The sequence below is a fragment of the Mauremys reevesii genome, linkage group 3 (genome assembly GCF_016161935.1).
Source record: "Mauremys reevesii isolate NIE-2019 linkage group 3, ASM1616193v1, whole genome shotgun sequence".
NCBI lineage: Eukaryota > Metazoa > Chordata > Testudines > Geoemydidae > Mauremys > Mauremys reevesii.
The window spans coordinates 142,868,689-142,885,221 of record NC_052625.1 but is presented as its reverse complement, the minus strand read 5'-3'; the positions used below and the strand labels follow the sequence as shown (position 1 = coordinate 142,885,221).

The 16,533-nt window shown below is 41.3% G+C and overlaps 1 protein-coding gene across 11 annotated transcripts in view; it reads right to left on the bottom strand.

Moving 5' to 3' along the window:
• The window catches only part of CNR1 (cannabinoid receptor 1), a 69,897-nt gene that overhangs the window by 33,010 nt on the left and 20,354 nt on the right, over positions 1-16,533 (bottom strand). For 6 of the 11 annotated variants that reach the window (XM_039530598.1, XM_039530596.1, XM_039530597.1 and 3 more), the window contains one exon: positions 10,845-16,322. In XM_039530598.1, the coding sequence (XP_039386532.1) occupies positions 14,838-16,259 (1,422 nt within the window). In that variant the 5' untranslated portion in view covers positions 16,260-16,322 and the 3' untranslated portion in view covers positions 10,845-14,837. Of the gene's footprint in view, positions 1-4,614; positions 4,707-8,994; positions 9,137-9,204; positions 9,295-10,844; positions 16,323-16,533 lie in introns of those variants that run through there. The other 5 variants (XR_005596257.1, XR_005596256.1, XR_005596258.1 and 2 more) reach the window with 4 other exon arrangements.

Genomic DNA, 16,533 nt, shown 5'->3' with positions numbered 1-16,533 from the left:
CCTGTGGTTGCCAGTGCAGGTAGAGAGACCCGCTAGCTCTGCTTGAGCTATCATACTAAATATAGCAGCGTGGCTGTTGCACCATGGTGGCAGCTTGGGTGATTAGTCCAAGCCCGCTTGTAGTCCTGGGTCTGGGCTTAGGTAGCTAGACCATGTGGCTACCTGTGTCACAATATCCACACTACTGTATGAAGTGCATTAGCTCAGGCTGAGCTAACACCAATGTGTCTGCCCATACTAGGAATCACACCTCCCAGCTGCAGTGGATCTGTGACGCAGAGGTGTTGTCTGGACACAGTTGAGCAGAACCAGGGATGCCCTTTAGTAGGGCAATGAGGGGAGCAGATAGGAAAGAACTCCAAACGCGGAGACAAAGCGCAGTTTGTGGATACCGTCACCCTAGTTAAGGTCTGGTACCGAACACAGAATGTGATCATATTAACTGACCTACTGCAACACTCATTTCAACAAAGCCCCTGGGAGTGCCCAGCTTCAGTTCTTCCTAGGGTCTTGCCATCCGTTCCCCATGGTAAGTATTTACTATTTAATCATCCTCTCATATTCTGCTTTCTGAAATAGAGATGTTTGTTTCCTTTTTGGGACAACGTCCCAACAGTAGGGAATATACCGGGACAGAAAGGGTATTTCCAGTGACTTGGACCTATAATTTCACAGTCAGCAGGAAGGCTAAAGTTTTACGCAGAGGCCAGCTCATTTGTAGTCTAAGATTAGATATCACAAGCAACTACATAAAAACCTCTTGTAATCAGCAAGATAGGGCAGATTGGGAATTAGTAAGAACAACATATGAGTCTGCACTGAATGTGAAAGCTGATTCTGCCCTTTCTTATTATAATCAGAGGTTTTATCATGCATGGAATAAATAAGGAGACACTGTTACTCTGGTTCACAGGGAGAAGAAACTATAGCAGTATTTTACATGTGGTTAAGAACAAACAAAGGCCCAGTCTTGCCAAGTGCCAAGACCCTCAATTCAAGTCATGCCCCACCATCTTGAAGGATAGAACCCAAAAGGATTTACTGTGTAATGCATGAAGCAATTTAGGCACCTAAACTCCAGAGTTTGGAGCCTAAGCAGAGGTGGAGGTAGCCGCCTGATCCAATGGGAGCACTATACTAAACTTGACAGTTATGGAAGGGATTTCCCCGCCCCCCCCCCAATTCCAGGCTATCAAAGCTCACACCCATACAATCATGACAGGAAGCTGCACACATGCACACCTAACAATGAAGTCTCAAAAAAAAAAACCCCACCAGTTTCATGATTTCTGTCAGTGCTGGATTAAAGAATTTGCACTATGGAAACTGGGTGCCCCCCCCCCCTTTCTTAAACTAGACAGAGAGAGCTCAAGCCTGTGGGGTTGCTGCCCTCCTTGGGAATGGGGATGGAGGTCACAGGCTCCAGGCCTGTGGAATTGCTGCCTTCTGCTTAGGGATTAGGGTATTTGCCCTACATGTGGACAGGGCCTTGCTCTCAGTCCTGCTTCTCCCTGAGCGTCAGGCCCAGCTGCCAGTGGCAGTGATATCCCTGACACCCAACCCTACTCCTACTTCTGGGCTCTTGGCCTGGTGGGTCACCTCAGGCCTGGCATGCTGATGACTGCAGTGGCAATGGTATGTTCTGGGCCTAGTCAGGATGGGCAAGTTGCTACCCATAATATCAATGGCAGGTATCAAACCTGAATGGCACCAGGGTGCAATGCCACTCACTCAGATTTGGGCTGTTTGCCCAGCCCCCAACTCCCATCATGACTGGTCTACTGTGGATAAATACTTCAATAGTAATTGGGCCAGAGAGTGAGAGAATGATTCTGCAGCCCAATGCTTGGGAGACCCTCCAGGTCTAGTCTAGTCCCCCTACTCCAACTACTCTTTCATTATTTATCCATGGTGGAACAGGTTCAACAGGAAAGGTCCACATCAGACTAGCCCATAGCTCAGTGTCTGGAGCACTCTACTAACAGGTGGAAGAGCCTTTTTCAAATCCTTTCCCCCCCATTCTGGCAGAGAGTGGGAGATTGAACCTGGGTTTCCCACCTCCCAGGCAAGTGCTCAGACTAAAAGTGATAAGGTGGGTGGCAGTAGCAGCACCACCTCCTCCTTTGGCTGTTTTTGCTGGCGCAAGGCAGGCATCTAACTCATTCCCACAAACAGCAGCTGAGGTGCCTAAGGCACTTGACTCCAGGCAGCAAAGTCCCATTTGTGGATCACAAGCAGCAATAGGCACCTCACTGCAGCCCAGACTTTGGCGCTATCTCTGTGAGAGGGGCAAGGCTCAGAACACACACCCTCACCTCAGCATCTCCCATTGGCTAGTTTAGGCCCACCTTGCATGCTGGATTTTGTGGACTGCAGTCTAAGGTGTGTCTCTATCCCCTTTCACTATACTAGGAGTTCTAATATAAAAGCTGTCATACTGTCAGACCATGGTTCTGCTTACCCAGTATCCTGTCTCTGACAGTGGCCCATACCAGAGCTTCAGGGAGAAGCTACAGAACAAAGTAGTTATGGAGTGATCCACCCATTTTCTGCTTCTGATAGTCAGACGTTTAGGGTCACCCTGAGCATGGGTCTTTGTGAATCACAGTGCTGTTCCTGTGATTGGATCTTTTCTAAAAGATGTGCTTTAGGAGTAGGGTGACCAGATGTCCTGATTTTATAGGGACAGTCCCGATTTTTGCGTCTTATATAGGCTCCGATTACCCCCCACCCCCTGTCCCGATTTTTCACATTTGCTGTCTGGTCACCCTACTTAGGAGTTATTTGGGGGCAGTTCTATGGCCAGTGCTAGACAGGAAGTCAGTCTAGATGATCATGTTGGCCCCTTTTAGCCTTAGAATCTGTGAATCCAGGTGCTGTGATGCTCAGCATTGGAACACCTAAGTCCCTTCATGGGTCCCACCCTTTGTGTTTTTGTTTGTTTGTTTTATAAAGAAGGCACCTATAGGGCTCTGTGGCAGTAACTTATTGCCCCAGCATCAAGTGCAGTCACTGCCTCCATTTCCCTCTTCTTACTAGGGCAATTTAGCCCTCCAGCTAAACTAAAAGATTCCTCCCCTTCCCAGGGGCCAGGAAAGTAAAAAAAAACATTGCAAATCTTCCCTCCTCAGTCCTCCTTTCATAGAAATCATAGAATCATAGAACTGGAAGGGACCTTGAGAGGTCACCTAGTCCAGTCCCCCGCACTCAAAGCAGGACTAAGTATTATCTTGACCATCCCTGACAGGTGTTTGTCCAACTTGCTCTTAAAAATCCCCAGTGATGGAGACTCCACCACCTCCCTAGGCAATTTATTCCAGTGCTTAACCACTCAGACAGTTAGGAAGTTTTCCCTAATGTCCAACCTAAACCTCCCTTGCTGCAATTTAAGCCCATTGCTTCTTGCCCTATCCTCAGAGGTTAAGAACAATTTTTCTCCCTCCTCCTTGTAAAAACCTTTTATGTACTTGAAAACTGTTATCATGCCCCCCCCCCTCAGTCTTCTCTTCTCCAGACTAAACAAACTCAGTTTTTTTCAATCTTTCCTCATAGGTCATGTTTTCTAGATCTTTAATCATTTTTGTTACTCTTCTCTGGACTTTCTCCAATTTGTCCACATCCTTCCTGAAATGTGGCACCCAGAACTGGACACAATACTCCAGTTGAGGCCTAATCTCTCCTTTGGTCCAGGACTCACAAGCCATCCTTTTGCACTGGGACTCTTCCACAGCCTTTTGGCAGAGACTCTCTTCAGGTCTCCTCTAGGCTCTGGCCCAACCCACCCCCCTTTCCTCAGCCTCTTGGTTATTTCTCTAGGACTCTTCCAAAACTCCCGTTGAGATACCCAACACCAGTTTCTCACTGTTCTCAGGGAAAGCTGCTTCTGGTAACTAACTTTCCCAGCATACCTTGCTGTGTCTACAGTTCTCTTAAGGCCAGCACATGCTTCTATTATTGTAGCCTCTGATTGTGGCCACTGTCATTACAGGGCTTGAATTAGGGCCTTCGATAGTTCAGAGGATGAGTTGCTACAGCATGAGCTAAAGACCTAGGCTTGCAAGGTATAAATGACCTAGCTCCTCTGTATATCAGACACAGAGAGACAGATAACACACATCAAGGGGTGGATTACATGAGCACTACACAGTCCTGAATGTATTTAACCTCACACCATGTCTGTGAGGTAGGGAAATATTATGATCCCCAGATTATAGATGGGGAACTGAGGCATAGAGAGGCTAAGTGACTTGCCAAATGGTGCACAGAAAGTCTATGGCAGATGACCCCAGGTCTCCTGAGTCCTCGGCTAGTGCCCTAACCACAGGAGAATCCGTCCCATCTTGAATGTGCCTTCCAAGCAGAGTCAACCGACCGATGTCCACTCATCTCTTTCGCTTTCATCATTCAACTCCCTCTCTCTTTCACCCCAGACTTTTCATGTCTTTTTTACCACCCCCCCCCCCTTACCGCTCCATCGCTCCTTGACTCCTCCTCACTAGGGTGGGGACATTGTCTTCTGGCCAGCCTGCCTCCATCTGCTCACTACTTACAGAGGTGGATTTTCTGACTAGATGTCTTCTTCCTGCAGTGGAACTCCTCCCAGAGTCAAAATGTCCCAGACTTCCTTTCCCAAAATTGGCAATGAAGGCAGACACTAATCCAGCCTATGTCTTGGCTGTGCTTAGCTGAGAGGCAGCATAGTTGAACTGGAATGCAAATCAGGAGAGCCAATTTATTTTTTTCCAGCTCTATTACCGACCTGCTGTTTAAACTTGTGCCAGTCATTTCACTTGCATTTCTTAAAATGTGTTTGTGTGGGGTCTAGCACAATCAGGTCTTTGGTGAGGTCTCCCCAGGGCATGATAATAATAATCCTTCTTTGAAAAAAATAGTCATCCTCTTTCCCAGAGTCCTTTCCCACTCCCTGGGTTGAATTCTGTCAGCATCTTTTGAAAGCACTAAAATAATGCAAAATAATATGAAAAGAGGAGGATGCAGATCATTGTAATGCTCATAGGCTGTGTTACTCAAGCTACATATTAAAATTCTGGTTAAAGCTTTAAAGATTTAGAGAAAATGCCTCTATTATTAGTTTTTGCCTGATCAAACTGGATTTGTAGCAGGTAGGTGTTACGTATATAATGTGACAATTATGGCATGTTAGATTATGTGCTATGAGCTCTGGAGGCAATGACTGCATTGTTTCTTGGACTGATGGTGAGGCATTTTATAGGATCAGATTGTCAGTTTTATTCTTTGAGAAGGTTTGGTCTGGAAGAAGTATTTGCTGAGTAGATAACCCTGTATGATTCTCTGTGTGCCTCTGTTATTAATAATACACCCTAATCCTCATTCTTTAAGATAGAAAGCAGGACACATCAGGGATGTTCACAGGCTCCATTTTGCTTTGCTTTTTTAATTGCTATCCTTCGCTAATGTACTGAGAGACCACTGGGATTTTTCTGGAATTACACTGTGGTCTATTATTATTATCAAAACAGTATTATACAGAAACTGTCTGCTATGTTTTATATCTTAACCCAAGGCTCTGTCCCTTTAATAACTTTGATTCTATATTAATTTGCTTCTTTTCAGACAGAATTCAGTATTAATTTAGTAAAATCCCAGTGTTTACTTAATCCTTTCAGTTTTTCTACTAAGTGCTTCCTGGACTTTCCTATAGAAGGAGAGCAACAGGTTGTACCTACTGGAGATTTAGTTTATCCCCCTGTGCTTAGCGCTCCCATAAAGGTCTCCTTTAACCCCACTAACTGGAGAATATTGTGGGGTTGTTGGAGGTGGGCCATTTATTTTATGCTGTTATTTGTATGGTTTTCTGTGCAAAATAATCCCTTTGCCCAGATTTCTGTAAATTAAAGACTGCACGAGGTTGAGACTTTTGTTGCTATTTGCATAGTAGAAAGCCTAAAAACAAAGTGGGCTAACCTAAAAATAAAAAAGGTTGCACAGAGGATGGACTGGCATTTCCTGATTTGACTACATATAATACGGTGTGTGAGTTAATGCGTCCTTCTCTATATGTGTCTGATTAGACTGAATTGATACTCACTAACCCTATTCTGCTATGCATTTTTAGATAAAATTATGATTTTAAGCCCTTGCTAGTGCTTAATAGTTTGGAATTGTTCCATGGCATGAAAGTCATGTATAGTCTTACTCCAGTAATGCGCCAAAGGCTCGGTGTGTGTAAATTGGCACAGTTCCATTGATTTCAGTGACGGTGTCCTGATTTACACCAGCTAAGGATCTGGGTCAATATCTTTTATTGACAATCTTTTTTTCCCTCCCTATAAAGGTATGCTGGAAATGTGGTCTTAGAATGTTGGTCAGACAAGCAAATACACATTCCTTTGTCTAGGGCAGGCTAGGCTTTATGTGCTGTTTGCCAAATTTGATTGCAGAGGATAATGAAAAGTACAAAGCCATCAAGCTAGCAAGTAGAAGAGATGCCCACTTAACGATGGGGAATAAAGTCTGCATATTCCCCCTTCCCCATGGAAGCCTTCCTGGCTCCTGAAACAGCAACAATGAACTAAGAGACATTGTAGTCAACCATCACCCAGGGGACAAAGGAGTACAGCACCCTTTGAAAAGTGGATCCTCTTGATATGGGAGGCAAGAGTACCTGGAAACTGACTATAGGTGCAAAAGCTGCTCAGACAAAGATTGTAACTTGCTGAAATTATGTTTTAGTTGCTAGGACGCACTTTGTTTTGTTTTACTCGGCCATACCCATCTCTTTCATTTTTACTTATTCTCACTTAAGTCTCTGTTCTTTGTTAATAAACATATTTGTGTTTTATTACAAAATCATTTCAGTGCTGCATATTAGACTGGTGAGCGAGTCCTGAGCTAATCCAACAGGCTGTAGTGCACACTGTCTCTTTGGAGGCAGCAAACGTCGTAACTTCTGTGAGTGTCCAGTGAGAGGGACTGGATACTGCAGAGTGAGGTCTCTTAGGAATTGGGGTTCACTGATTGTTGCCTGGAAGGCAAGGTTTGGTCTGGCAGAGTCCTGTTGAGTTTGCTGACAAGGCAGAGAAGTTGATGTGACAGGAAGCTGACACATAGCTTAGCAGCAGCAAAACTCACACTTGCCAAGGCCGAGAGGGGTAATACAGTGGCTCACAGTTCTGGGTATCCCAAGAGAAGCATCATGATAAAAGATAATGAATTTATTCCAGATTAAGGTGGGTAAAATCCCATTAAAGAACAACCACCTATTGCCACACCCAGCTCTGCTGTTTTAAGTAGGGACCGAATGTCTAGGAAGCAGTTCTGCAGAAAAGGACCTAGGGGTTACAGTGGACGAGAAGCTGGATATGAGTCAAAAGTGTGCCCTTGTTGCCAAGAAGGCTAACGGTATTTTGGGCTGTATAAGTAGGGGCATTGCCAGCAGATCGAGGGACATGATCATTTCCCTCTATTCAACATTGGTGAGGCGTCATCTGGAGTACTGTGTCCAGTTTTGGGCCCCACACTACAAGAAGGATGTGGAAAAATTGGAAAGAGTCCAGCAGAGGGCAACAAAAATGATTAGGGGGCTGAAGCACATGACCTCTGAGGAGAGGCTGAGGGAACTGGGATTGTTTAGTCTGCAGAAGAGAAGAATGAGGGGGGATTTGATAGCTGCTTTCAACTACCTGAAAGGGGGTTCCAAAGAGGATGGATCTAGACTGTTCTCAGTGGTACCTGATGACAGAACAAGGAGTAATGGTCTCAAGTTGCAGTGGGGGACATTTAGGTTGGATATTAGGAAAAACTTTTTCACTAGGAGAGTGGTGGAGCACTGGAATGGGTTACCTAGGGAGGTGGTGGAATCTCATTCCTTAGACATTATTACGGTTAGGCTTGACAAAGCCCTGGCTGGGATGATTTACTTGGGAACTGGTCCTGCTTTGAGCAGGGAGGTGGACTAGATGACCTCCTTAGGTCCCTTCCAACCCTGATATTCTATGATTCTAAGTAGACCTTTTATGTCTATTTCTGAAAGAGGTTGAGGTATGCTAGCAATGTGGAGGTGGAAAGGTATTCCAACATCTGAAGGGAAAAATCCATTTTTTTTTTACTGGGCCAAGTCTTATTTAATTATGCTGGGAAAGATATTTTTTGTTTCGGCACTTATCGTTCTTTCATTGGGTATCAAGACTTCAGCACTTAATATGGTCACATTCTGTGTTTTCACTGGAGATGAAAAATATGTATTATTGTGAGTGGGATGATGCTGTGACTTGTTAAAAAGAACATCAGAAGAATAGGAATGATGATGGGTTTGATGTTAACTTGAATGGCCCAAATGATGATGGTATATCTGACTGCGTAGTTCCTGAATAAGAACAGTTTGGAAATACAGTTGCTTGGGTATTTGCCATTATTTCCTCTTGTTTTGTTAAAAACAGACATCAATTTGCTTATGTAGTACTTTCAAGAGGAAATGTTGTTGATTTGTGGCAGTATGGCTAGTATTTACCAATGAAACATTATATGGCATGCTAACAAAATATGAGTATTTTCCTAGTTGTCTTGATAGTGAGAGTTTTTTCCTGAGATGCTCAGATTTTGATCTTAATTTTTCTTTGCTTTCATCTTGTCAATTATTTCTCAATGATTAATGATCTAATATTTTCTAAAATATAAATAATTTGTCAAAGCAACAACAAGAAGTCCCTGTCCTCTGCTCAGTCCAGGGGTGACCTCAATATGAAGATCTTAGTAGCCTTGGAAAGAGAAAGTTGCTCAACTTCCTTGGATCTAAGATATACCACCAGTTCCTATAGAGACCTAATCCTAAGGTTACTGAAGGCAATGGGATTCTTTGGATCAGATCTTTGTGGAATTATAAACAGAGATTAGATTAGATAAACAAGACTTTGAATTGTCTTGTCTGGTAATGAAAAGGATGTAAGCATAAATGGAAGTTTATTTATCACTATGGAACCCATTTATTTGGTCAAATAATATATCAGCTCCTACCATGAACTTTCCCAATGTGACTGATTTCCCCCTTACAGAAGACACTGGACCAGGAGATCAGGGTTCTACTCTTGGCTCTGTCGTTGTCTTGCTGGGTGACTTTGGACAAGTCACTTTAACGCTCTGTGCCTCATTTCCCCATCTGTAAAATAGGGATAATCATACTGACCACCTTTGTAAAAGTGCTTAGTACCAAGTACTATTAATGGCTTTGTATCAAACTTTAGTCAAGTTTCACTCTACTGTGGCTGCACTTCTTCATTAAGATGCTTGGGTCCCACTGGTACTTTGGGTATTCAGCTGAAAAAGTGGAAAACATCTGTGAATAAATCTAGTCTAAACAAGTGGGATAGCTTTCAAGTTCTCATTGTAACCTTATAAAATGGCAACAATTTTACTTAAATTCCATTGAGAATATTTCTTCATGTAGGTTCCTACCCTGCACATTCTTAAATAGTCTCAATGGAGATAATGGGTTTACTCACGGGAGTGAGGGTGTGGGAGACTAGGCCTGCTACAGTGTGAATACCATAGTTAGTGGGTTAGGTCACCCTGAATGGTGCAGAGAGACACAAATTGCGTTTTTCTTGTGACAGTCAGCAATATTTCTCTTGTGCCCTAAGAGGAATTTCACCCTCATCAGGTGTTAGGTCAGGAGTTTTAGTTTTTGCTGGAAGCACTATAAAAAGCCCCACTACTAGTGTGTGATTTAAGATATTTTTTATCAGCATGTCGTCTAAACGTCCTGTCTATACTTCTTCACTGATAAGCACTAGCCACTTTTTGGGCTGCACTAGCTCCTGTGAGCCCTGAGCAGCAAATAGGTTGTCACAGCCTTGTACCACTACACCCTCTCCTTTTATAGACTTTCCTCCTCTAATGCCCTTTGTACTAGTTAATAGTGGCCAAACCTGGGGACAGTCTAACCCATCATGTTGAACTCACTGCTCTTATTATTTTAATACCTACCAGTAACTAGTTCAGGGGTTTGTTTTTTGATGCACTTGGAAGATGAGACATATTTATTCCCCTCTTCTGACCTTTTATTTATCTTTATTGTATGGTAGTTTCTTTCTTAATATGATTACATCTTCATGCATACATAAGCTTCTGACAGAGGCAAAAAATTAAAACTAATAATAGTGCAGTATTTCATAACTTCCTTGTGCTGGAGCTTGGCTGGCACCTAAATACTTGTGTGTGTGTGTGTGTGGGGGGGGAATCCTTAAAATAAAATCGTTCTTTTCAGAAAAGAACAAACATTAGTAAGGCTGGAAATTCTAAGTCAAAGTTACACTCAAAAGAAAACATAGGAAAATTAATTTGAAAATACAAAGCCTTCATCTGATTTGCAACACACTTTTCAGAAAAAGTCTGCCTCAGGCATAAGATAATGCTGGTGAAATTTCAAAAGTTTTGTGTTGGTATCAAAGTTGATTTTCATCTTTAACCTCATCTTAACAAATTTTCTTGTCTAAGAAGTTCCTTAGATTTGAAATAACTCTTGGCAATGCTGCATCTGATTTCCCTCAAACTTTCCAGAAAAACTCCACTTTGAGAGAGCCTTCTGAATATTGGCATTCCAGGTTCCTTAGTTATGCGTTTGCAGTTCGAGGAAGGGAAAAGTTTGGCTATATAATGACATAAGGGATTCAGTCTTATCCATGTCATCACACCTTTGTCTCCATAACAAGAGTATATATATCTACCCTCAAAGAAACGCAAATACAATGAAGACCCATGAAGCTTGATAACTGTTGTATATAAACCAGTTGTTTACACATTTGACAAGGGAAAAGACCCCTTATAAATAAAATCTACAGCCCCAGATTGTGGGATGAAGTGGCATCTTCTGGAATATACTCAGTAACTTTGACTTTTGGAAAACAAACATAATGGAATACTGTCTCTTTGAATAAATAACAGTTTAATTACATTATAGAAATAAAATATGGCATGGTAGTAATACATTGGAAATGTTACAGAAATACTATTCTGCTATAGGTAGTTAAATGGTCGAAGCTACTGTTAATGACAATCTTACCAGTACTTGTGTACAAAATATCATACAGGTTGCTAACAGAAAGATATTGCAGCAGTTGCAAGGATGTTACCAGCTCAAACAAACATCTAACAATACAATATTCTTCTAAGAGGAAGTAATAATGTTAGATTTTACAGACAATAAAGAGTTATGTTCTCCACTTTGAAACATTGGAAATAAAAGCTCTGGTAATCCAATTTCTCTATGTCATATTGTCACAAAGAAAGACTTTCCTTTCTCTATGACATTGCATCCCAAGAGGCCCTGTAAACAATTTATTCATAGGTAGCTTTTCAGATGTCACAGCAACTTCAATAATTGTCCTATCCTAAAATTACAGACTTTTTAGGCCACTGCTTGTACAGATGACTTTATTATATACATTCAGCCCAATAACAGCAGGTAAAATGTTCTGCTTATCTTACAAAAGGCATCTTAACATTTTCATCAGAAGGCCAGTGCAAAAAAATGTTGACAGTGATTGCACAGCATCGAGGAGATACAATATTATACAAATATACAATTAGATTGTTGAGAATCTAACTTTGCACATGATGCATATGGTCTCTTTTATAGATATACAACACTTAAAGTTGATAAATACACTGAACTGTAACGACAGAGTTATTCCTTTTATGAGAGTGGGGGTGGTTGTGGAATGCTATTTAGGTTAGTTGTGCCATCACAAAAGGAAGGTGGGCAATTGCAAAATAGGATTACCTCAAGCAGAAGTTTAAGTACAGCTAATCTAGGAACAGGAACTGATTTTCTAATTAAATATAATTATTTACTTTACATTTTGTAGGGACTTTTTTGCCACCTCAGTTGAGAAATGATGTTAAGATGAAATATAATCCACAAACCTTTAAAAAAAACTCATATGTAAATGAAGATCTTGATATATGAATATTTCACAGGATGCGATTTCTTATATCAATAAGCACCAAGTTTAGTGCCAAGACAGCCCCATTGTCCCATGATTTATCACATAAAATTTAGAACTTGAATCCACAACAACAACAAAAAAAATCTATAAAATTTGCATTGAATTCACAAGAAAACAGTTTCAAAAAAATGGCTCTTAAAATATCTTTTCATTTGACACTGTGTTCTTTCCTCCCAGACTGCTGCATGAAAAACAATGTATATTTGGAAAGGAAAGAAAGCTCTTTCATGGTTAGATTTCACCAGCAGTACAGCAATACTCTGAGAAACCTCATCCTTAACTCATCCCATGGGCCTACTCTTACAAGGTACAGTCTACCTCCTTGTAGGGTTCTAGGCACCCTGCCCTCCCACCCAGATAAGCATGAGTGGCAGGAACTCAGTATCTGTCAGGAATTACTCAGAACCTTGCAGGACTGGGCTCTTACAAAGCACCGTGCTATGACCAGTCTTTAGGCAATGGACCTGAATCTTCACTGCTTTGTATCTTGTGGAGTCATTTACACCAGTGCACAGTAGCAGTAAAATGCAACTGCTCTGATTTAGACTCAGATAGCACAGATGTAAATGACTAAACATGGAGCTAGATCCTCAGCTCCAGTCAAGTTCTGCTCAGCACAGTACCCTAGATAAGGTGGGGAGCAAAGATGACAATATGACACTCCTTTGCTTCCCTCACAATCCTGGGGCTGTCTGGTGTTTGGTGGTACTGGCTGCTCTGACTTGTGAGCAGCTACCACAGCGCCCAAGAGGTCATTCTAGCAGCCACGGATCATCAGTGATCCAGCCATGCTTCCTTTCCCTAAGCCACTCCCCATAGAGCATGAACAGATGGTGTAGAGTTGGCTACACAAGCCTTATGCCACTGAGGGATTCCCCTGTCTTGGGGGAATCCTTGGGTAGCTAGTTGGCTAGCTTGGCTTTGTAGCTGCTTTAGCATAAAGCAGCCAGAGCAGGGGACAGAATATAACCTAATGTACCAGGCAGTGGAGAATAAGGCTCAATGGCTCTTATTTAGAACGAGATTTAGAGAATATCCATGTCAGGAAGGTGATTTAATTACATTCTTTACTAACAAAATCCAAGGTTTAAAAAAATTCCATTATAAAATGGAATTGCACCTTTGGATCTAAAAACTCTTTTTGCCTTAATTATGATGGTTTCAGGTTTCTATTACCATTGATACCCTGTTTTTACAGTGAGACATCTGATTTCAAGCAAATAAATTTAATACTCAAGACTTTTTTTTCCTCAAAAAAGTCCTTATCGCCAACATTCTCAATTTTTTTTAACACTGTAAATACTGGTTTTCTGTTGTCTATTTTTGTTCACGGCATATTTTGCCTCCTGCCCTTTCCTCCTGATTTAGTTTTACTTTAGAACAAGGCAAAAAACAAAGATTAGTTTCTCTAATACATGGATAAGTCTCTCAGTGTGGATCTACAAATATGTTCTGAATCTTACAATTAGTATGTTCATCACGTCAGCTGGAAGAACTCAATTTTAGGAACAGAATTCATGTGCAAAGAGTGCAACAGGAAATAGTTTACATTTGGTCACAGTTTCCTATCCTAGTAATACTACTGTGACCCATGTTTACTTAGTATACGTACACACACGCAAGAGCACACACACACACACGCACGCGCGAGAGCGCACACAGACACTTATTTATATACACGCTCAAACATAAAAAATGTCTAATTTCGACAATACTTGCTCCTTGTTTAGTGAAGACTGGAGTTTGGCATCTCAGGCTTTAAATCTGTTTAATCCTGGGATATAGGAATGCAGCACAGTTCAAGTATATATCAACGCCACAGTGATAACGTTATACACTGAATCTGACACATGCTGTTTTCAGAAGTCCAGTGCTAGCAGTTGCCAGTTAAAGAAGCCAGTATCCAGTACCTTTTCTTTTTACTGTTCATATTTACATAATGCCCACCAGAAAGGCATAGTCCGTAAGACAATAAATGTCCTTATGTATAAACGCAGTGGTATTTAAAAGTCTGAACCAGTGCATTCCTTTCTGTGCAGTGCTAGTCTATATTCCCTTGTTGCTGTTATTCTTGTACACAGATAAAAGTTAAAATTAATGGGGATTTCAAATGTCAAATAATTTTAGTGGAAGAAATACAATGCCTTTCCTCTAAATCCACAGAAGCGTACTAAACATGTAAAATTTCCAAAATAGCTCATAGGAGTTCTTCAAATACAGAAGGTATTTTCAATGGGGTTTACATAACACATATTTAACATTATTTCCACACAAGTTTACATTATCACTTGGTTTAGTTAGACAAATATCAGTAACAAGTAATAAAACAGTATACATTTCACAGGACACAACACATTTACAGAACCTCTAAAACTCAGTACTGCCGCTTTTTGGAAAGAAATGAAAACTTCTATGACTTATAGACATTTAATACATTTCACAATGGAATGAACATTATGATTACAAGGCTTTCTTATTTGATGACATGGCTTTATGATGTTTTAGTTTTCAATTAGGTTTCACAAGTTTTCAGATTCCCCTCCACTCCATCCCCAGTAACTTCTGAAGGAATTGTTGCTAGTTTGACATTTTCTATACGTTCTGCCAGAATTTTATACTTTATTATTCAATGAGCACTTTCTTTAATTGAAAACGTTTCTTTTTTAAAGCAGTTTGAATCCCTAATTGTTAAACTTGGAGGATTGGCTGATGGCAATGATTCTTAAAACAATCGTATAGCTTATTATTACAAACTTAAAAATGTTACAGGTGAGGGAACAAAAGCTTTAGGTCATGTATTTTTTGTTTGTTTTAAACTAACTTCTATTCTCACAATGTTGAGAGGGCTTTGATTTACAATGCCTCTGCAGTTGTGTCTGTGGAAACAGACATGGTCACTTTGGCGATCTTGACTGTGCTCTTAATACAGCTTTCAGCTGCCCTGTGAACATTACCTGCATTGTTAGCATGTTTGTGCTGGCAGTCAGACTCCATACTGTTATCAAGAGGCTGCGTAGTCCCTTCACAGGTTGGAAACATGCTCCGGAAAGCATGTCTCAAGTCCTTGCTTCTTAGAGCATAGATGATGGGATTCACTGTTGAATTCATCAAACAGAGCATGCTACAGAATGCAAAGACAGTCTTGATGAGCTTGTTCATTTTCCCAAAGACATCATACACCATAATTGCAAGTAGAGGGCCCCAGCATATGATTAAAACCACCAGAATAAGGACCAAGGTTTTGGCTAACCTGATGTCCATACGAGTTTGATCAGGTCTAGTAATATGTACTTTACCATCCTCTGTGGTATGAATTATTATGCTTTTTTGAGTGCCACGCTGAATCATTCTAACAGCATGACTATGAGCTTTCCACAATATGTACATATAGGCATACACAATAAACAGCAGGAGTACAGTGGTGACCCCAATCCAGAACATTAGATAGGTCTCATCAATGAGAGGGAAGATGTCTGAACAAACAGAATTGAGTTTTTTGCAGTTCCAGCCGAGCAGAGGAAGAACAGCTATTACAATAGCTATGGTCCACATCACACAGAATGCTACGACAGCCTTTGGTCTGGTAACAATTCTTTTGTAAGCTAGTGGCCTGTGTATAGATATGTACCTGTCTATTGCAGTAAGGAAAAGGCTGCCTACTGAGGCAGTGAATGAGGCTGTAACTCCACCCAACTTGAACAGAAACACATTAGGACTGTCTTTCCGATGGAAAACATGGAAATCAACAAAACTGTAGACGAAAATTACACTGCCCAGGAGGTCAGCCACTGCCAAGCTGCCAATGAAATGGTAGGAGGGCCTGCATCGGAGGCTTCGAGAGTGCAGGATAACACACAGCACTAGAAGGTTCTCCAGAACGGTGAAGGTGCCCAGGGTAAGGGACAGCACTGCAATGGCCAGCTGCTGGGTGGGGTTTAGAATCATAAAGCACTCCATATCCATGAAGTTCTCCCCACACTGTAGATTCTCCTCATTATCCTTGAAAGTGGATAGGGACTTGTTGTAAAAATCTGTAATATTGATCTGATCCGATGGAATGATACTTAATAGGGGATCATCTCCTGCAGTCATTTTTTCTTGGAATGGATCACCCCTGAAGGAAGATAATGGGAATTTCTGTGGATAGTATCCTAGTTTTGAGGCCATGTCACTTTTAATATCTTCGTACTGGATATCGTTGGAACCCATGTAAAGAAGATCTGTTGTAATTGTTCGGAAAGTTGTGTCTGCGAGGCCATCTAGGATTGACTTCATAACCCCAGTCTTGTATTATGTAGGATTCAAAGAGACTTGGGAAAAAATACATGTGAGGAAATCCTGGGAAGGGGGAAAAAGATCAAACAATTAAGATAAATGGGGAAATAAAGTTTACAAACAACTTAGCTCAGTCATGTCAAATAACATTTCATCTTTCCTTGTACTGAACTATAGGTCTAGACTTTGTCACCTGCTATAGTCAGAAGAGTTGATCAATTATTTAGAAGCAAAACATCTGAAATACATTAAATGGCTACCCACAAGAAAGAAG